Source organism: Hipposideros armiger, unplaced genomic scaffold, assembly GCF_001890085.2.
Source record: "Hipposideros armiger isolate ML-2016 unplaced genomic scaffold, ASM189008v1 scaffold_632, whole genome shotgun sequence".
NCBI lineage: Eukaryota > Metazoa > Chordata > Mammalia > Chiroptera > Hipposideridae > Hipposideros > Hipposideros armiger.
The window spans coordinates 896848-918329 of NW_017731982.1; the positions used below are offsets into that span (position 1 = coordinate 896848).

Below are 21482 nucleotides of genomic sequence, written 5' to 3' on the forward strand. Positions count from 1 at the left end.
ATGTGTATAAATACATTTATGGGAGAGGGAGGTATTTAAAAAGTCATCTGCCTTTGGAAAAGTGAATTGCTTGAGTAATTTTCAGTGGCTCAGGAGATGGAAGTTTGCATAAGCTTCCTTGGTAGTGTTGTTATATCATCAGTGCTGTATAAACACATAAGTTGTGTTGTGTTGGAAGCCAGCTGTGAGGCAGTTTTGGTGGCATTTGCCCATTCTGTGTACCTCTATTTGTTTACTCCCGTTGTTCTGTCTTCTCCTGCCCTGCTTTACCAGTGACTCTCATCTCACTGCTCAGTACTATCAGTGAGTCTGCTGATTCATGGCTTTTCCTGTAATTTAAGTCCGTTTTCCTTTGTTAACTATTCTCTGAAGATAGCATGTTTTCTAGTGACTTTCATAAACCCAGAGATAAGCTAATTTTTTCCCCTTCAGGTTAGTTCCTAATTTAATGTTGTCATTAAACTAGTTTTTTAGATCTGTCTTGTGCTCCTGCCTTATCTTTAAAAATACAAGAAACTAAAAAAAAAAAAAAGTGGTGAAAAGGGCTGGCCGAGTGGCTTCGTTGGCTAAGGGCTCGCTCAAGAGTTTGAGCTCTGAGCAACAGTGGTTCGATGCCCGGCCCAAGCTGAGCTGCCGCTGAGCTGCCAACAGGTGGCAGGATGGCTCAGCTAATTAATAAATAAATAAAATAAATACAAGACACTCTAAAATAAACTTTGTTTACCATCTGAATATTTGTTAGCTACATTAATTGACTCTGATTTTCTTTACAGGTTCCTCCTGAATTTGATTTCTCTGCTCACAAATATTTTCCTGTTGTGAAACTTGTTTGAGACTGAAAGGTGATCATAAAAGGGTAAAATCTACTTTCAGATTCTACTCTTAGAGGATCCATCCATCCAGTCTTACCACATAACATGAAGTGAAATGAATTTCTTAGATAACAACCCATTATAAGGAACACTTTTCATTTGACAGCCTTACATGACGTGAATGAAAACTGCTGTTTTAAAGTGGTTTATTATGTCCATGGAAGAAACTGGTCTTGTGGAATGCATTGATGAACGTTATATGGTTTTATTACAGATTTAATCATAAATCATTTTTTAATGAATGAGTGAGTGAAAATAGTGTTTGTAAAGATTAATAAATTTCTTGACAAAAATGCACTACTGGAGATGAAAAACAATAGTATTTTGTTGATACATGTTAAGAATAGAAGGTGTTTAGTCTTGAACATTTGAGTAATTCAAACAAATCATCCAAAAGAAGTGTCAAATCAAGGGATTTATTAAACACTTGTATGGGATTTTGGCAAAATACATTTAAAAGGGATTTTTGAGGGGAACCCTAAGCTACGCGTAGATAGGGAGGCTAAATTACATGGGTGTTGTGATTTTATGTGTCATGACGTCCTAAATTATATACCTGTAAGAATATAGATGTTTTAAAAAATATCCTTTAACTGTAACTTTCGCACTTTTAACAGATTAAGGTTTAGGCCAAGCCCCTTAGAAGTACTTAGCACTTTTAGTTGTAATTTAAATAGTTAATTGTTTCTATCTTCCCAACTGTAGTATAAACTTGAGAAAAGAGACTTCATCTTTCCAGAACCTGCTCACTCACTAAATAGAATGTAGATTTTTTTTTAAGATATAAAAGACATCCTGATGGCATTACGTCATCCTGGGGAAAACAAGGCCACTAGGGCTGTAGGCAGGCAACCTTTAGTAGAAGAAACAGTTGCTGGTGACAAAACTGAACGTTACAAGTGCAGAGGAAGTTGGAGGTGGTAAGTTGGAGTCTGATGGCCTTGCCCTTGAGCAGTTTGCTTCAGCTGAAGAAATTGGTTGATTTGTCTGATATTTGCAAATCAGTCTAAGCACAAGTTGGTATATCAAATACCTGCACATCAGGAGAGGAGGGAACCAGCACTGGTTGCTTTTGCAATAAGGAACCATAAAATAAAACTTCGGATGACTGAATATTTTTGTCATCCTACAGCTGCCAAAGGTGTTTTAAAAGTTTGCTTTTGAAGAACTGTAATGACCTGAGTTATTGAACTTGTCCTCCTATGCATTCAGTTACATTCTAAGACTTTTTCCTGTAGTCCTCTAATATTGCCTTCCATTCCTTCCATTTAAAAAGAGAATGTATCTGCTTTTGGAGGATCATGTAAAGTTATTATACAACTAAATTACTAAACTGCAAAGATACAGATGCAGTACCTGCAACCTTTTGTTTACAACTCAAACATTAAGCCAAGCTTAACGGAAAGGGTGGTGCTTGGTGCTGATCACAGCTAGAATAACTTGAATGAGCCCATCTCAAAAAACCAGAGCAAGATTGTCCTTTATAGGAAAAAAACTGGCTGCTGGTTAAGGTCACAGAACTACTCTTTTAATGATACTAAGATGTTTAATGGCAGCAGCTTTTTTGGAGAGTGAGTTAAAACATTTAGGGGAACTCTTAAATATGAACATACTCGTGTGAGTTCTGGAGAAAGGCAGACATGGTGCATCACCCTGGAAGTCCCATTACCGTCATTTCACTGCAGCTTTGAGAGAGACATAGTAAACAGCAAGCTAACATCAGGAGTCCTGCACAGACTCTGGCTTACTTCCGAAGGCTAAGTGGGTTTTCATTCCTAATTCCCATGTGTCTAACATTCATTCAAAAGGCATCTGTTCACCTGAATCTGTTTATAAAGGTTCGAAAGGCAAACTTCAGTTATATGGAAAATTAAGTTATCTAGGACCACAACTCTGATCAATCACAATCATTTATTTGGACTTACAGTCAGATATTTACCAAGCACCCATCACAGTACTAGAATCTCTGTTGGAGTAGTAAGTTGTAGAAGCAAGGTATGGTCTATGTTACTCAACTCAGGACAAGGTATAATTTTACTCTAAGGAGTAAGGATATAAAACAAGCATTTGTCTCAACTGGTTAGGGCCTTGGTTTGTAAAACTCATCTGAAGTTTATATCTAGTTTAAAGATGAAAATATTAAAGTCACTTCACTTTCCCAGAGATGCACACCAGCAAAGACAAAAAGCCTTTTAGTTTTGGGGGGTTTAGTTAAGTGCATGGGAAGATAATCTACTTTAAGTAATCATTCAGTGTGTACATTTTCAGAATTTTACAAACCAGTTTTTAAGGAACAGTGGCTTAGTACAGTTCAAGAAAGTGTTGTCCTCTTAGCTGAGGAATAGCACACAAATATACAAACATTTACGCAATTAAAATAACTATTTTTCCAACTTTCTGATACTAATGAACATTTTTAAAGTCTAAGCTAACCATGTGGAAAAAATGTAATCCAGTTAATGGAACCTCTTTAAATTTATATGTTTTTCTAAAATTCATTTCAAACACAAGTATTAGAAGTTGTTCAGTACCTGATAAACTATCGTTATTTACAATTAATAATCTTTTAGGCTAAAACACAGTGGAAGTAGACCGATCCCCTCGGCTTTAAAGGACCCTGAATTCACAATTTTCTTCCACCACTCTAGGCTCTACTCTGAATCGATAACCAGCTATTAGCAATTAAATAATCATGCTAGTTATCAACCTAGTTATTTAATGACAGCATACTGACTTAACAGGTAATGCTTTATTTCTCAAGTTTCATCACACAAAAGCACATACATTAAGTATGTGCTGTGATTAGATTACTAGGATACTGTAGTCCAAGGTTGCTGAGGGAACCTTCATCTGCAGTCTTATCTGCAGGAGAAAAGATCGAATGACTCATCACTCTTGTCTATACGCCATTTGAGAGCAAAGAGGAAGTGAATTAAATAGCATTATACCCATGAAAAATTGGGATAACTGCTGATGTAACTTTGGATGGCACCAAAAACAACCAAGGTCAGTTTGGTACCTACTTGATACTTATTACACAGGATTTTGTTTTGTTTGTTTAAACAGCCATGTTACCTCTAAATTGTTGCCTCGGAATGGGTACCTGTGATCTCAAAGGAAGCCAGTGGTAATAGCATGACTGCCTGGAAAATAGCTCAAAGTACATACCTGCTGAACGACTGGCCTTTTGATGCCTCTGTAAATGAAGATGAAATCATCATGGTTGCTTTTTATTTATATTGCTATCCCATTCTCACTCCGCAGTTTAAAAGATGGTTCTTTAGGGATCAAATAGGGGATGAAGGAAAAACTGAAAGCAGTTTTAAAAGCTAAGCAGAGTATTTCATTCTCAGCAACTCTATGCACACTGATTAAACAAACATGAGATGAACCAGAGGCTTTAATTATTTGAGAAAGCAAAGAATATCAACCCTAAGACTAAAAGGGAGGTTGGGCAAGGACTTAGATTAAATCTTATAAAGCTACTCATACTTGTCTTCAGGTGCCTTTTCTGGGTGGAAGTTTAATCTCAGTGATTAGGTAAGAGGATATCATACGTGAACATTCAAGTAGGAGATCTGAACCTGATTGCAAACCAGGTCCTGTCTGCACTGGTGCCAGGGCACAGCAGGTCCACACTGGGTGTGCGGCCAGGCTTCAGCTCCACAACTTCTCTGGGCCCCCGTTTCCTCTGAAAACAAGGGGGTTCTACCAAATGACCCGAGAAGCCTGCATCGCAAACCCTGTAACTCTAAATATATTTTAGGAAGCATCACCACCCACTTACACTTTAGAGAGCCTCACTGAAAGTCACTAGTGGGACTGCCAGTCATTCACAAGTGGCAAGGACCTATTTACTTGAAATATTAAGAACCAACTCAAATCAAACCTAATGTCACTATTATTGATGTAAATTATGATCCGTCGTTTTCAAATTAACATTAACTTTTTATTTTTAAATCAGTTTTGAGTTGTTTATCATAAGCTAAATATGTAAACTAGGATAAAAACACTTGACATTTCTCTTGCCTTTCTAAACTTCCCTGTTTGTAACACTGGATATATCTTCTCTTTTCCTCTAATGAAACAGGCAGTTTGTCTACAACTAGCCCCATGGTGCTCTGCTGTGAGCACCCGGGGTCACCTCCTCTGGCCCCCGTTGTGTCAAGTCTAATCCACTCGTGGTTTTCCTTGGTAATATGGACTTATTACTGAAGACTTTGCTCTGCCCACACATATTAGCAAAGAAAGTATAGATCACAAGTGTTGGAAGTTTCAAGTCACGTAACATTAATGACAAGGATTATTATACAAGTAGTCTTTTTAAAAATTCTCCCACAAAACACCTTTGTATTTAGACTCGTTTAAAACTGTTGCTGGAGTGTCAGAACGAGAGATGAGCGTACGAAAGAATAAACATAATCGTTCATGCTGACCAGGTTGCTACCGTCACTCGCCACACCATGTGGAAAAGAGAATGATTCCAGGAGGAACCCGGGAAAAAGGAGTTCTCTAAGTACAGTGGATTGCTCCTCTGTGTTAGAAGACGGACTTTTAAAGTTAGACTCCAGACTAAGAAGTGCCACCGTCACTATACTTGAAGGAGAACTTGTGTTCTATTTTTGGTGTTGATCATCTCATGAAATACCTATTAGACAACCCATTTTAACATCTTTAATATAGACACTTCAAAAGTACCCCCCCAAAAAATGTCGAAAAGACAATCTCATTTTCCTACATAAAGTACATACTAAAATTCCCCAATGATCATCTTTAGATGAAAATTCTACTTAGTACATTTCACAGTATTCAATCTTTCGTGATCTCTGTTTTGTAGTGAGCTCTGTTCAGTCCTGACACGAAGTATGTGATTCCAGTTTAATTCAGAGTGTGTGATTCCTCTTTTCACGTTCATCAAGTAAATTTATCATGTCTCTTTTCTGATTTTCAGCATTAAGAACTGAAAAGGAAAAAAAACACATTATATTCTAGTATTAAACATTTTGAGAAAACAGCCCAGGCAGGTCCCATTGACATAAGTATCTAGAAACTGCCATAAAAAGGACTTTATCTCCCATAGCAACATTATAATGGGGAATTTCATTCCTAACCAAGGACAAGATAGCAAGAGACAATATGAATGGCCAAGAGGGTGCCACGAAACAAAGCTAAAACATCTGAAAACTCCCTAATTGTTTGAAATAGTGAAATAATGCTCCATGTCCTATAAAATGGGTAATATAAAATATACTCAGAAGATTTTTTATACTATCACAGTCCTTGTGAGCTGTGTGAATCCTTCTGTTAGTGCACAAACAGCCTCCTGAGAGCCAGCTCTGGTCAGCTCTTGTTACTCCAAAGCACTTCCTCTACAGAGCAGAAGCTTATTGTGGCTTCCACCATCCTTACTCTATCCTTGGACATGGATGACATAAAAAGACATGTCATAAGTAAGACCTCAAACCAATATCTGATTTACAACTACTGCACATTAAGTGGTTAACGATTTTATTTAATTAAATGACTGCCTTAAATTACTACTATCTTTTAAAGTTCTCTAATAAAGTTGGAGCTAATGCATTTTTCTTCTGTCCCTGGAACAAGCAAGGTCTTAAACTATTTCAGTGACACACTTAAAATGATGTCAATGACATCTCTTCAGCGTAACTTAAAAAAGAGCTGACACAGCATTTATCCTACTTTGTCTACCTCCTTTTTTTAAAGCCTTGCACAAGGTCAGATCCTTAGAAGGACACCTGAGTGTGGGGGGTGAAAGGTCACTGCAAAGCCAAACATTTAGTAGGACACTAGGCTCATGTGAAAGTATAGTAAAGAGATGGAAGATGGTAACCACATCAGAAAACATGCTATTCAAGGCTTCAGGTACTATACAAATGAGTGGAGTCGACAAAGAACAAAAAGATGGAGAATGCTTAAAATTCTGACACTAATGTGTTAATCTTCTGCATTTACAAAAACATTACCTAAATAGTCTGAATTTTAAAATGAAGTCACGAATTCCATTTCTAGAAACCCCAAACTGCCAAATGTAGGAGCTGACATGCTGGATAAGATATGAAAGATATATTTTAAGAATACACTGTTGAATCAAACCCAAACAGGGACTTTCTACCAAATCACTGACAAGAACACTTAAAAATGTCAGTCAAATACTAAAGACAAATGGGTCCAGGAAAAAGGACACTAAAGGCATGACAGTAAATGCAGTGTACAATCCTGGATTAGATTCTGGATCAGAAAAGGGTGTTCATTGGACAATTCACTAAATTTGAATAACATCTATAGATAATAGCATTGTATCGATATTAATTTCTTCATCTGGATCATTGTACTGTGATCACATAAGATGTTCATATTTGGGGAACCTGGATGAAGGGTATATAGAAATGCCTTTTATTAGTTTTTTTAAATCTAAATTATTTTAAAATGAAAAGTTTAAAAACATTTTAATAAAATATTAAGAAAAATGCATTGCCTATAATGGCAATATAAGAAGGTACCTGTGAGTCCAAAAATGAACTGGAGGTACCAGCACCAACAGGTAATTGAGTGTCAAAGCCCTGAGGACCTCTGCTGAAGCCTGAAGCACCGGGCTTCTCCCTTCAGTTTCCAAAGGTGCAGGGGGACAAAACTAAAGACGGGCTCAACTCAAGATGGAGAGTCATGAAGGGGACCCCTGTGTAAAGCTGAAACCCCAAAGGCTCATAGCCTTGGTTTAAAGGTAATGGGAAATAAACCTGCAATGCAAATAGGACAACAAGAAAGCCTAGATGTGGATGGGTGGGGGTGGGGGGGGATGTCTTAACCACATGACATGACAGCCCCTGAGAAAGAAAATTGGACCCATTCCTAGTGCCATACGCCTTAATACATTTGACATAAATCAAGAGATCGAAAGGTAAAATCTGAAAGCAGAAGAGGATTCTGGAAAGATGGTGGCAACAGTAGCACAGTTTTTGAATCTCAAGAGTCCCTACATAAAGCAACTGAATTTAAAAAACTCGAAAACCATGGACATTTACAAGACTAGATGTCAAGGAATCCTGCAGACCCCATACAAGCAGTTAAAAGACAAACTACAGACAGCCACCTGTAGGACAGCATCCAGAAAGAGAACAGAGGGAAGCAATAGGGCATCTGATGGACATGAGATCAGGAGGACCCCAAACAACCAACATACTTGCACCCAAAGAACTGGGCCAGTGGGTGAACTGCAGCTGGAAGTGGAACAGTTTCTGCTACTCCCATAGCAGGTGACCAAAGGGCCATGGCAAGGACTGGGGGGTGGCCAGATGCTGAGCCCCATGAATTCAGGAGAGGGGTTACTACTGTGGAGGGAGGATGCTGGGACTGGGATGGGACAGGGAGGGGGCCCCTAGAGAGCCAGCCAATTTCCACTCCTTGACTGGAGTTGGGGGAGGTCGGGGGAGGGGGGCGGGGAGTTACAAGGTGATCACCTTCTAAAAACTGTGGTTTTCTGAATCTGTGTTTTACTTCATTATAGAACTAAAAGAAAATTCTGTATGCATTCTGAATGAAAACACAGTTCAATTCCTTCCAACTCTAGGTGGGAAATCTTCTAACTATGGCTCAATATCCAGAGGCAATAAAAGACATAAAAATTTTTGAAACTTCTGCATGACAAAATACGCCATAGGCAAAACCAAGACAAAGTGGGAGAAAGTATTTGCAACTTAATGTCACAGACCAAGAGCAATCTCTCTAGCACATAAAGAGCTCTTAAAAACTGAGAAAAAACACACCAAGCAGCTGATAAAAAAGTGGGTTTTTAAAAAGGAAACCATAAGTTCACGGCGATAATAAACAGGTATGTGTATGTATGGGAGTGCATGAGTGTGTGTTGGGGTGGGGGTGGTCCTAAAAGAATGGCAGCTAATACACGAGGGGGACCAGGATTAGACAAGCCACCATTAGACAAGCGTTTTCAATGGATAGTCAAGTCACACCATTTCAGAGCATCCTCCTCTATGGGGACAGAATGTGCAATGCGACGGCTGTGGTTAACACTGCCGTATGATGTACCTGAAAGCTGTTGAGAGAGTGGATCCTAAGAGTTCCCATCACAAGGAAAAAATATATTTTTGTATCTCTGTGAGATGATACCGTGTTTCCCCAAAAATAAGACCTGGCCGGAGAATAAGCCATAGTATGATTCCTCCAGGATACGGAGGGCACGCATCCCTCACCTGAGAGTTTTATGACCTGTTTCAGGGAGAAGGGTGCCTTTTCCACAAACTCCTTCAACTTAAAATATTCAGTATGCCAAGCTGCCATATTTTGGCACCTGAAATCATGCGAAGGCTTATTTTCTGGCTAGGTCTTATTTTCAGGAAAAGAGAGTAGATGTTAACTAAACTTACTGTGGTAATCATTTCATGATAATATGTAAGTCAAATCATTATGCTATACAATCTAAACTTATACAGTGCTGTATGTCAACCATATCTTAATAAGACTAGCAAAAAAATGCATCCCCCTCTAGATGATGTATTAATTCCAAAGGGAAAATGGACTTTTGCAAGGAAGAGACCTGGTGGGTACCACCTTAACCAAGCCATCAACCTGCCATTACGTGCCTCCTGGTGAGAGGAACATAACTGCAGCTACAAAAATGTCCAACCTGAATCCAATCACAAGGAAACAGACAAATCCAGAATCTGAGATGTCCCACTGGCCTGGACTCTTCCAAAGTTCAAAATAATAATACAAAGTGCTACCATTAAAGAGCTGCCTGGGGGCCGGCCGAGTGGCTCACTTGGTTAAGAGCTCGCTCAAGAGTTTGAGCTCTGAGCAACAGCTGTTCGATGTCTGGCCCAAGCTGAGCAGCTGCTAAGCTGCCAATAGGTAGCAGGATGACTCAGCTTAAAAAAAAAAAAAAAGAGCTGCCTGGAAGCTCTGTGCATATTAGTAGGGCTTTCTGATTGGTGCTGTAAAGTGATCAAGCAGTGACCTGGCCATTTTGCTGGGAAATCCCTAAATGTCACTGAAGGCAAATCCTCCAGCCGATTCCCAAGTGCTTGAGCCCAACTGAAAATGCAGAGCTCATCATCTCAGGTGCCTCAGCCCTGCACTGCCCTCCACTGCCCCTACATTCAAAGAAAACAAAGTCTCCTTCAAATGACGAATCACTTATAATATCAGTGTTGGGATTTGTTGTAGAGTCACTCCAAAAGTGAAGGACCACAGAGTAGATCCTTACAGCTGTACCCAGAACACGGTGACCCCACCACGCCCACCACAGGTATTACCATTTTCATTTCTGTCATTCCCTGCAAGGGCTGCCTGCTTGTCTCTTTCAGATTCTGCCTCATTTTCATCCATGTTGTAGTCATCATCTTCTTCCGGTTTTTGCTGGTGTCTCCCTGTAAAATTAGCACAGACACATAAGACATAAGCTATATCATTTCTCTCTCGATGCCACAGGAACCCTAGCGCCCAAATACAGGGGTTATCCCAATCATGGTTTCCCAGTCAGATATTTTTGCAGCCCCTCAGGAAATGGCAGGGACTTGTGGGCTTGTTCCAGTACACATAGCATGTAGGATTTCTCCATGTTCACTTCAACTCTAAAACTATATAAAATGGGGTAACTGGCTAGCTACGCCAAAATTGCAGTTTTTTAAAGAAATGGTCAACTCAAGGTTACAGGAAGCCACCACTGTTTTTGGAAACAACAGGTTTCTAGTTAATGACGGCACCTCCTCAGAACGTGTCATCGCCCCAAAAGAAGGAAATGTAGTGCTATTGTGAGCCAAAAGGTAAAAATTTCCATCCTACACACAGAATTAGATCATTCATCAGTACAGTCACCCCTGAAGAGAACAGCAAACAGAAAAGATCAGGGCAAAATGCACACAATGTAATGTTCACAGGGTTTAAGGAAAACATCTTGTATATGTATACAGGTAAATAAAATCTTTTTTTTTAAAGCATGCCTGGAAAAGTCAGCTCTAGTTATATTGCTCTGCACTCATTACCTAAAGTGGAATTGAAGCACAGGCCTGTGTGTCCCGTGGCTTTATTCTACAAAGTAGATCGTTACAACTGCACCTAGCATGAGGTGTAGCCCGCTCGCCCTGCAGAATCACCACCCTCAGCAGCTGGTACTCTGTGTGACCTGGTCTGAAACCTGAGTGCCACCAGCTCAGCCACCGAGTTTCCTTTTATTTTTTTTCAGTTATTGAGCTGAGAACTCATTCTTCAGAAAAAGAAATTGGAGTGAAAATTATATTTAAATGAAATCAGGATAACTTCTGCAAATAAACAGTCTCCAGTTTTTGTTACTGGTTGACACAGAACTCAGGTGTCTTCATAAGTGCCCCTGGCTTGGCCAGGACTGAAATTGTTCACATCTTTAAGAAACAAAGGGCAGCCGGTTGGCTTAGTTGGTTAGAGCACGGTGCTTGTAACACCAAGGTTGCTGGTTCGATTGCCAGATGGGTCAGTGAACTGCACCCTCCACAACTAGACTGAAAACAACGAATTCACTTGGAGCTGATGGGTCCTGGAAAAAAACACACTGTTCCGTAATAAAGTTTAAAAACAAAAGGAAAAAAAAAAGAAACCAAAATACATCCCAGAATATTCTGTTGATCTGTTTCCCACACTCTCCTTTGAAAAAGAGAAAAGTCAACCAAACCAGAGAGATGGGATTCACATGTCCCTTTGCTGCAACGCTCCAATACGCATGAAGCTCCATCTATCCAATCCTTCCTTCCGCCAGTCACCAGACGCTGACCGGTGAGACTGCGTGAGGAAGTGGACAAAGACAAGGCCTGTGGTCTGCCTGCCAGGAGGCCCACGTTCACCCGATGCTGAGCACCCACCACGGCCTTCCACCTGAAAAGCCCGCTCGGCTCCCTGTGAATATTATTTCTGAAACCTCGGAGTGCTGGCGAGTGCAGTGCTATTCCTTCTGCCTCCCACTTGATAATGGATACCCAACAAACAAAACCAACCACCAGATCGTCAACTGCTGTTTGGTAAACTTCAAGGGGACCCTTCCCGTGTCAGGACGGAGACTGGGGGAAAGCAGCAGCCCACAGAGCCTCTCACTCACCTTCCTCGTCTGCGTCCTGCTCCTCCTCCTGCCCATCCCGGATGACGAGCTGGTCCCGCTCAGGGTCCTCCGCCACCTCATTTTCCTGGCTCATCAACAGGGCGGCTGGCACCTGTGGGGTTTGGCCAAGGTCTCCAGCATCTCCCACGCCTCTTCCGCCCGCTTGTCTGTCTTCTTCCACAGCCTGCTTTAGGTCTGGTTCTGGTGGCAGCCCCAGGCTGTCCCTCCGAAGCTCCTCACTGATGACCTGAATGTCATTGGTTTCCTCTGTGTATGGAACGTAATTAGCTGTGACCTCACTAGCATTTAATCTCATTAAAAGAAAAACAAAAACCCTTGTGCCACTCAACTCCCAGAGCCTTCCCAAGGACTGTGGATGGGGTGGACTGTGGTGGGTGGGGCAGCTGTGGAATTTATTTTGTGACCTCTGCAGAAGACTCCAGTCCTCTCTATGCCTGCAGCTCCTCTTTAGAACCATGAGGAAGAGAAAACTGGTTTAAAAAAAAAATCTGGGGCCGGCCGCGTGGCGCGATGGTTAAGAACTCGCTTGGGATGCCAGAGGGCCCCGGTTCGGATCCCACATATGAGGGCCAGTGACACTGCCCTCTACAGCTAAGATGCTGAACAACAGCTCAACCTGGAGCTGGGCTGCCCGTGAGTTGCTGGCGACGGCGTAGGCTGCAGTCCCTGTGGCAGTGGGTTGCCATGGGCTACCATATGTAGCCAGCAGCCAGCGTGAGCGGCCAGCAGCCGCAGTGAGCGGCCGTCCAGAAGCCGGCGACTGATCTGCCTCGCCCGGGAAGAGCGCAATGATGGTGCCAACTTGGGCCAGTGAAGCAACGTCCTCCACAACTAGACTGAAGAACAAAACGACAGCAACTTGTCTGTTCCCCTTCCCCCAATTCCCCATCACTGTTCCCATCCCCCCAATTACCCAATTAAAAAAAAAAAATCTGGACTAAGCAATCACCTACAAGCGTAGGAAAGGGTACTGCTAAGGTTATCTGATTATCATATCTGCTTAAGACAAGTACTTGGGAGCCAATGACCACTGCCTAGGACTCAGCCACCTCCTATTAAGCCCAATCTCACCAGTGTCCTGAATAAAGTCATGGTTTGGACCTTTCTTCACACAACTACCAAAGAACAAGGCAATTATTGTAGTTTATAAGGATGAGACCAGTGAGACAGAAAAAGCCCTGCAGCCCCAGTTCCAGGTGCCCAGAGAGACTCAGTTGCCACCTGCAGCCCCATTACTGAGCTCACCAACTGCTGCCAGCAGCACACGCTGTCCTCGGAGTATTTATATGGACTAGAAGTCATGAATTGCCACTATGTTTTTTATTTCAATGGGGCTCTGAACAGGGTTAAACATGTAATCACCAAGCTTCACTTACCTTTCTCACCCTGTCTCTTCAAATCCACAGACACCTCAGAAGTGGGGGCTGGTGTCTGGGGCTCGCCATTACTGGGCATATTTTCTTTTGCTTTTGGCGCCTCTGCCTGGGCCAGGCCTGCTTCCTGCAATCTCGGCTGAGACTCATTGGGAGCTGGGAGCTGAAACAGGAGCACAAGATGGCCAGGGTGACTAGAAACCTTACGACACCCCTGAGCAATGTGATGGGCCACTACATCCTTCTGACAAATGAGGACACTGAAACCCTGAGAAACGCCATGATGTCCGCCAATTGTGCCCTACTGGCATAAGTCAGAAGATCTGAGGCTGCGTCAAGATCTCCCAGAAAGTACTTTCAGTAATGGATTAACAAGCAGGCAGAGAACGAATAGGGAAAAAGAAGACTTGGACAACACTATAAACCAACCAGACCAAAGAGACATCAACAGAACACTCAACCCAACAAAAGCAAAATACACATTCTTCTCAAGTATACATTGAATATTCATTCTCTAGGACAGACAGATGGTAGGCCACAAAATAAGCCTCAACAAATTTAGAATGACTGAAATCATACAAAGTATGTTTTCCAGTCACAGTGGAATGGAATTCTTAATCAGTAGAAGAATGAAAATTCACAAATATGTGGAAATTAGGCAACACACTTCTAAAATAACCAATGGGTCAAAGAAATCACAAGGCAAATTAGAAAGGAAAATTGAAACAAAAAGCACAACATATTATATACCAAACTCATGGGAGGCAGCTAAAGCAGTGTTCAGAGGGAAATCAAGAAAAACAAAGATCTCGGGCCGGCCAAGTGGCGCGTTGGTTAAGAGTTGGTTTGGGACGCCAGCTCTGAGCAGCAGGGCCCCGGTTCAGATCCCACGTTAGGGCCAGTGACACTATGCCCTCTACAGCTAAGATGGTGAACAACCACTCAACCTGGAACTAGGCTGCCATGATTCGCCAGACATGGCATAGGCTGCAGTGGGCTCCTGTAAGCTATCGTTGAGTGGCCGGCAGCCAGCATGAGCTGCCAAGAGCCACCGTGAGCAGCCGTCCAGTGCCTGGCGACCGATCTGCCTCAGCTGGGAAGAGCGCAATGATAATACCAACTTGGGCCAGTGAAGCAACGTCCTCCACAACTAGACTGAAGAACAAAAGGACAGCAACTTGTCTGTTCNAGAGAGAGAGAGAGAGAGAGAGAGAGAGAGAGAAAGAGAGCGCACCAAAAAATGTATATACACTTTAAGAAAGGAAAAAAACTATTAAAATTGTAACACTCAATATATACTATAACAAAAGGTGAATACAAGTCACGTTTTAACTTCCGCAGAGGTGCTCAAAGTGGTTACCATCAGCATCCAGGCACTTCTGATTATGGCAAACTATTACTTGAGCAACGTTGACCCAAGTGTCTACTTGTATACATTTTTTTGCATCCCCAGTATATATAAAACAGATCACATACATATTATATGTGTGTAGGTGTGTGTGTGTGTGTGTGTGTGTGTGTGTGTGTGTCTTTTAATGTATCAAAAAATGAGTCTGATTTCTTCTGTACAGAACAGCTTGCAAAGTATTCAGTAACTGTTTTAAAGGAAAAGCTTTTTAAGGATTTATAGTTAGGCAAAAAGAATAAATTAAAGATTACTTAAGCACTAGTCAGCCATTATTAGGTTAGAATCAGAGCCCTTGGAGAAAGACAGGAGGGAAGGCGGGTTTCCCTCCAAGGCCCAGTGTCTGGTGCACAGGAGGGAGTAGGACTCACCTTGCAGGGTTCGGATGAGCCTCTCGCCGGTGGTAATATTGTTCACTAAAAACGCCTGCAAGGAAGACAAGCACAGAATGAAACACCTACAACCTAACAGCTCAGAAGACCCCTGAGAAGATGCAAATGAGGAAGAACAGCCCCTTCCCCACCCAGAGCAGGTGTCAGGAGGGAGGGCCTCAGGCGGGCAGCTCTCAGGCTGGAATCCCTGACGTCTGCAGCCTGAAAAGGAACATGCATGTTGAAAGATCTGCTTTCCAAACACCAGCCCATAACCCGAGGAAGGGGTAAGCAGGTCCTCTGGCTCTATTTCAGCTCCAGGACACGCTCCTCCGTGAAAGGCCCCAGCACGCCTGGCTGAATCAGCACCTCTGACCTTCGTCTGGGGGAGCCCGGGTACAGTCACATCCTCAATCAAGAATCAAACTCTGGGGCCGGCCAAGTGGCGCGATGGTTAAGAACTGGCTTGGGACGCCAGAGGGCCCCGGTTCAGATCCCACATATGAGGGCCAGTGACACTGCCCTCNTGGGCCAGTGAAGCAACGTCCTCCACAACTAGACTGAAGAACAAAAGGACAGCAACTTGTCTGTTCCCCTTCCCCAATTCCCCAATAAAATCTTAAAAAAGAAAAGAAAAACAAAGATCTCAATTAAGTAACATAATGTTCTACCTTATGATACTGGAAAAAGAAGAGCAAACTGAACCTAAATCAAGGAAGGACATCATAAAGATCAGAGAACGAATTAATGAAATATAGAATAAAAAACAACAGAGAAAAATCAATGAAACCAAGTTAGTTCTTTGAAAAGATGAACAAAATTGATAAAACTCTAGCCAGATTAACTGAGAAAAAGAGTAGACTCAAACTACTAAAATCAAAAATGAAAAGGAACACTACCAACCTCACACAAATAAAAATGCATTATTATTTATAAAGGAATACTATAAACTGTTTGCCAACAAGTTTTGAAATACATAAATTCCTAGAAAGACACAAACTACCAAAGCTGACTCAAGAAGAAGTAGAAAATCTGAGTACATTTATAACAAGAGACTGAATTAGTAATTTAAAAATCTCTCCTCTGAAAAGCCCAGGTCCAGATGGGTTCACTAGTGAATTCTACCAAACATTGAAAGTAGAATCAATACCAAATCTTCACAAACTCTTCCAAAAGAAAGAAGAAATACTCCCCAACTCATTCTCTGTGTGGAACTAAGTTTCAATTCCACTCCTAGTATACACCTAAGAGAAATGAAAACTTAGGTCCACACAAAAATACGTACATAAATTGTTCATTACAGCATTATTCATAATAGCCAAAACCCAGAAATAACCCAAATGCCTATCAAGTGGCAAATGAATAAACAAAATTCGGTACAGCCATGCAGTGGACTATTAGACAGTCATGAAAAGGAATGAAGCACTCATTCATGCAACAGCATGGATAAGCACTATGCTAAGTGAAAGAAGCCAGATATTAAAGGCCCCATATTGTGTGATTTGAGAAGGCAAATCAATAGAGTCAGAAAATAGGTTAGTGGTTGTCTAGCACTCTGGGGATTGGCGGTATATGGAGAATGAGCAAACGGGTATAGGGTTTCTTTGGGGGTAATGAAAATGTTCTAAAATTCATTGTGATGATAGCTGCACAACTTTGTGAACATACTAAAAATTAATGAATTTTAAATATTACATGGCTAATTGTATGGTATATAAAATATATGTCAATAAAGCTGCTATATTTAAAAACAGAACCAAAGACCTCCCAGATGGCTTTGAGCAGCAGTTTCACGGGCTGTGCTTTACACAGGAGGCAGCCTGACAGCACGCGCTCTGATTGGCTCCACCACACACCAGGTGCTGTGACCTCGGCCACAGTAAGTAACCATTTCCGTGGGCCCCAGCACTCAAAACAGGAAAAACACAGCAACCCTCTCCCAGGGTAGCTGTGTGCTTTAAATGAAGCGGTCCGCATCTGGGGACCAAGAGAGCCGAGTGGAGTCAATCAGGCAGCAGATAGGGAACAAAATGTCTGAACAAGAGGTTGGGAAGACCTTCTGAAAATCCTACACAGAAACACCCAGAATTACCTGCTGGCCTTGGTCTTTTTTTTCACTCATGTCTCTGGAAGCTACAGCTTCGTTTCCCTTTTTGGTGACTTCTTCTATCCGCTCCTCACACTGCTCCTTCACCTCTTTCATCTGATTGATGCACTGGCTCCTTTGGTGAAAGAAGGAAAGGACAGGACAAATATCTATGGATGTGTCTACATGCCAGGTGTGTGCTTGCTGTGGCTAAATTCCACTTCAGTAAGAGACACAGCTCATCTTTGTCCCGCGCCAGGCGCCTTATCTGAAGAGGACACGTGAGGCAAGACAACACGTATATTTTTGACAATTAAATGACAACAAAACTAGTTGATTGAGCTTACTAAAAATACGTCACATCGTTCTAAAACAGGTGAATTTTATTGGTTAGAAAAAAAACAATTTTTTGAAATATAATCTTTGGTATAATTTTTCTAAATTTTGTTTTTTGTCCCCAACTACTGGCACAGAGCTCCTACAATCCTTAGAATTTTCTGAGTAATAGGACTGTCTTCTGTTATTCATAATTAGCCCTATGGACCATACCTGAGCTTATGCTAATGAGTTGACTAACTGGGAGAAGCCTACATAGCTTTAGGATGGGGCTGGTGGCCAGAAGAACCAACCACATTATTAAAGGGCTGGAACTTTCAGCCCACCCCCATTCTCCAGGGAGCTGGAGATGGAGTTCAATCATGTGACCAATGACTTCATCAATCATATCTATATAATAATACCTCAGATAAAAACTCTGGACCATGAGGCTTAGCCAATTTCCTGGTTGGTGAATATATCTATGTACCAGAAAGGTGGTACCCCAACTCCAGCATAAGCTTCTGCCTTCCTCCCCACCCCCATTCTAGACCTTGCCTTATCAGTCTCTACCATTTAGTTGTTTCTTAGTTGTATCTTTTATAATAAACCTGTAATTGTTAAGTACAGAACTTTCCTGAATTCTGTGAGTTATTCTATAGAATTACTGAAAACTCAGGGGGTTGTGGGAAGCCCTGAATTTGTAGCTAGCCAGGCAAAAGTCAATGTGGCTTGGAGACACCCAGAGCTTATGGCTGGAGTCCGAAATGGGGCAGTCTTATGGGACTGAGCCCCTTAATCTGCGGGGTTTGTGTTAAACCTGGGCAGAGTCAAAACTGAATTGAATTTCTACTTCCAGGAAGATGGACTAGATGTGTTTTTCCCTATTCCTCTCACTAAGCACAACTGAAAACTCTGGACATTATATTTAAAACAAATGTAAGAAGACTCTGAAGGTGGAGCGAGAAAGGCAAGCCAGCCAGCTAGGGAGCTCGGATCTGAAGAACAACACAGTGGTGTCACTGGAGGGATGTGGGGAACTAGCATTTCCACTCCCCCTGACAGTAATGAGGTCCCCTCCCACCCCCATGAGGATGTCAGTGAAGAATCAAGGCTTTCACCACTGTCCAGAGGTTTCCATCAAAAATCACTCATCACAAGAACCAGGAAGATCTCAAATTGAACAAAAAGAGGCAATCAATAGATACCAACACTGACCTGAGACTGAAGTTAAAATGATGTGACAAAGATTTTTAAAGCAGCCACCAGAAAAATACCTCAATGAGCAATTACAACTGCTTGAAGCAAATAAAAAAGCAAGTCTCGGCAAAGAAACAGAAGCTATAAAGAGGAACCAAATGGAAATTTTAGAACTGAAAAATGCAATAACCAAAATAAAAAATCTCAGTGGAGGAAAGCATCAGTGAACTGGAAAATAAACAATAGATACTACCCAATCTAAACAGAAAAAAAAAATAGGCCGGGGGGAATCGAAAAAAAACAAACAGAACATAGCTTCAGGGACCTGTGTGACTCAACTGAAGACCTAAGATTCATGACCTCAGAATCTGGAAAGATTTCCCAGCAAGACCCACATAACTAATCATTTTTATGCCCATCCCCAAGCTATTACTCTTAATCCTTTACCTCCATGACTACATGATACCGTCTGTCTTGCTCAGATAGAGTACTCTGAGCTCCCCAGATTCTCTCTCTTTTATAGAACAAGTCCTAACCTCCCTTCTCTACTCCCCATTTTTTAGGACTCAATTCTAAATGGCCTTTCCTAAGGAGTCTTGTGGGCAACAGATAATCATTCATGAAAATGATCTAGTTTGATCAAGAAACTATCTAAAGACACTCCCCAAAACTGGATGAGTTAGCATTAGGTTTGGCAGGGTGAAACAGAAAGGCCAAAAGATAGCAGTTTACTTTTTCCTCACATAAAAGAAGTCTGGATGTAGGCAGTTCAGAGCCAGTATGGCAGCTGAGTCATCGACATTCCAGGCTTCTCTTTCTGTTTCAATATCCTAGCACTGCTTTCTATCCTCATGATTACCTCACAATCCAAGATGGCTGATAGTGGTTGGCCACCTTGTGAGGGATAAGGTTGAAACCAGAAGCCAGAAATGTGGTTTCCTGATGCTGTGCAGTGCTCTCTCTACCACACGGCAGCCTCATCTGCGCCGCATGCATTTCAGAGCCAAGTGTAAGTGAACTCAACCTCTAACCCTTGTAATACACCTTTCAGTTCAAAGGACTTACTGGATCTCAACGTACCACACACACACAGGGGCATCAAGCACTGTAGAAATAATGAAAGACTGAGTTCCTGACCTTGCACAGCTTACAGATCAAGAGAAAGAAGATTTGGTGAAAAATTCATTTAAATAAAATTCTCACAAACATGCAAGCCACAGGTAGTAAACTGGTATGCAGTAGCTTAAACACAGGGAACAAAGAAAGACATCTGTATACTGAAGAACTAAATGTGACCAATTGTTACGAATATCACAGAAGCTCAGGATTAGCAAACAGCAGGTGCAGAGATGTTCCTGGACCTTTAAACCTACAAAAAGAGAAGTAGTGTTTTCACCTGCTCTCAGCTCTGCCAAAATCAAGTACAAAGAGTCTCTATCTCTCCGCCTTGCAGATTAAGGTCAGCTTTCCACAATCCAGCTTGCCAGCAATAACAGGAACCACCTCAGAACGCAGCTCAAATTCCAAGACACAGGTCAAACAGATTGTGACTGTGTTACTTCCTGAGGGCCTCAGGCAGGCTTTTTCTTACAGGTACATGGTAAATGTTCAGGCGTTAAACTGGTGCGAAAAGGTAGAAACATACAAGACTTGGCCACCAGAGATTATTCTAACTGGTGCAACTGATGGTCAGAAGACTATGAATGGAATGTGCTCAGTACCAGGCTCTATCAAGGCGGGTGACCCAATCATCCAGGTCACTGACATCAGAGTATTACTAATTACATCCAGTAACAGCATTCACCAACTCCATTTCCTCATGGCATGAAGATGAGATGGCAAGCAACTCATCTCATACCCTGACTCTAAGTGATGTGAGGGGAGGCTGCAAGGCTGTATTTGGATTTATTCCAGCGATCGCTTAGTGATGTCTGCCCCCAGGGGTGGGAGTAAGAAGTGGGGTGCTGACTCCTAGCACACCTGTGCTTTACGGAGTTTTAAGTTACGTTAAGTTTTAAAGTATGTTAAGTAAGTCATTTTCTACTAAGGAGAATTGCCTTCTTATTTATCTTGTCTTATGAGCCCACTGGTTAACACTTTTCCATAGCTTTTTAAAGTACTGCTGACACTTAAAAAACAAAATTTATTATTTCTGAAAGACCTGACTCCTTGAAAAGGGACTGGACCTTTCCTACAGAGCCCTGTATGCTCTGTAATGGGAAGGGCGAGTGGAGATTATGCTGGAACCCGTACGCTGCCCTTGGCCTAGAACTGGTCAGCCACCCGAGGGCATGCACTTGATGCAGACACACTTACAGGTCGTAGGAGAACTTCTTCTCCAGATTGGTCTGGTTCTTTTGAAACTGGAGGACATCCTGCTGTAGCTTGCCATAATTCTTCTGCAGGGCCTTTAACTGGTCTAAGCCAAAAGGAGGACAGGAAATCACACAGGTCACCGGCATGGCCACACTGGTCCCTGCTGACCCCTCCAGTCACAGCGGAAAGGGGAGCAGACCACACAGAGAGGCTCGCCCATTACTGCCTCCACTGCTGCTTCAGAAAGTCCCAAAAAAAACAACCCTGGCTGCCAAACTGATGGACAGGAACAAAGACACTGAATTAAATTGGGCTGGATAATTTTTATAGGTTTAAAGAAGAACATCTGAATTCCAGGTGACAGATAAGTCAATTAAAAGAGAATATATATATATATATATATATATATATATATATATATA

General features: G+C 41.9%; 2 protein-coding genes across 3 annotated transcripts in view; one reads left to right on the forward strand and one right to left on the reverse strand.

The window, feature by feature from the left end:
- The window catches only part of NAA35 (N-alpha-acetyltransferase 35, NatC auxiliary subunit), a 57234-nt gene extending 51460 nt beyond the window's left edge, over positions 1-5774 (forward strand). For both annotated transcript variants that reach the window (XM_019625502.1, XM_019625501.1), the window contains exon 23: positions 774-5774. In XM_019625502.1, the coding sequence (XP_019481047.1) occupies positions 774-833 (60 nt within the window). In that variant the 3' untranslated portion in view covers positions 834-5774. The remainder of the gene's footprint in view (positions 1-773) is intronic.
- GOLM1 (golgi membrane protein 1) overlaps positions 2765-21482 on the reverse strand; it is a 59957-nt gene continuing 41239 nt past the window's right edge. Inside the window, 7 exon segments of the mRNA XM_019625498.1 lie at positions 2765-5801; positions 5804-5832; positions 10163-10276; positions 11974-12240; positions 13371-13530; positions 17236-17365; positions 21061-21230. Of these exon segments, the coding sequence (XP_019481043.1) occupies positions 5787-5801; positions 5804-5832; positions 10163-10276; positions 11974-12240; positions 13371-13530; positions 17236-17365; positions 21061-21230 (885 nt within the window). The 3' untranslated portion in view covers positions 2765-5786.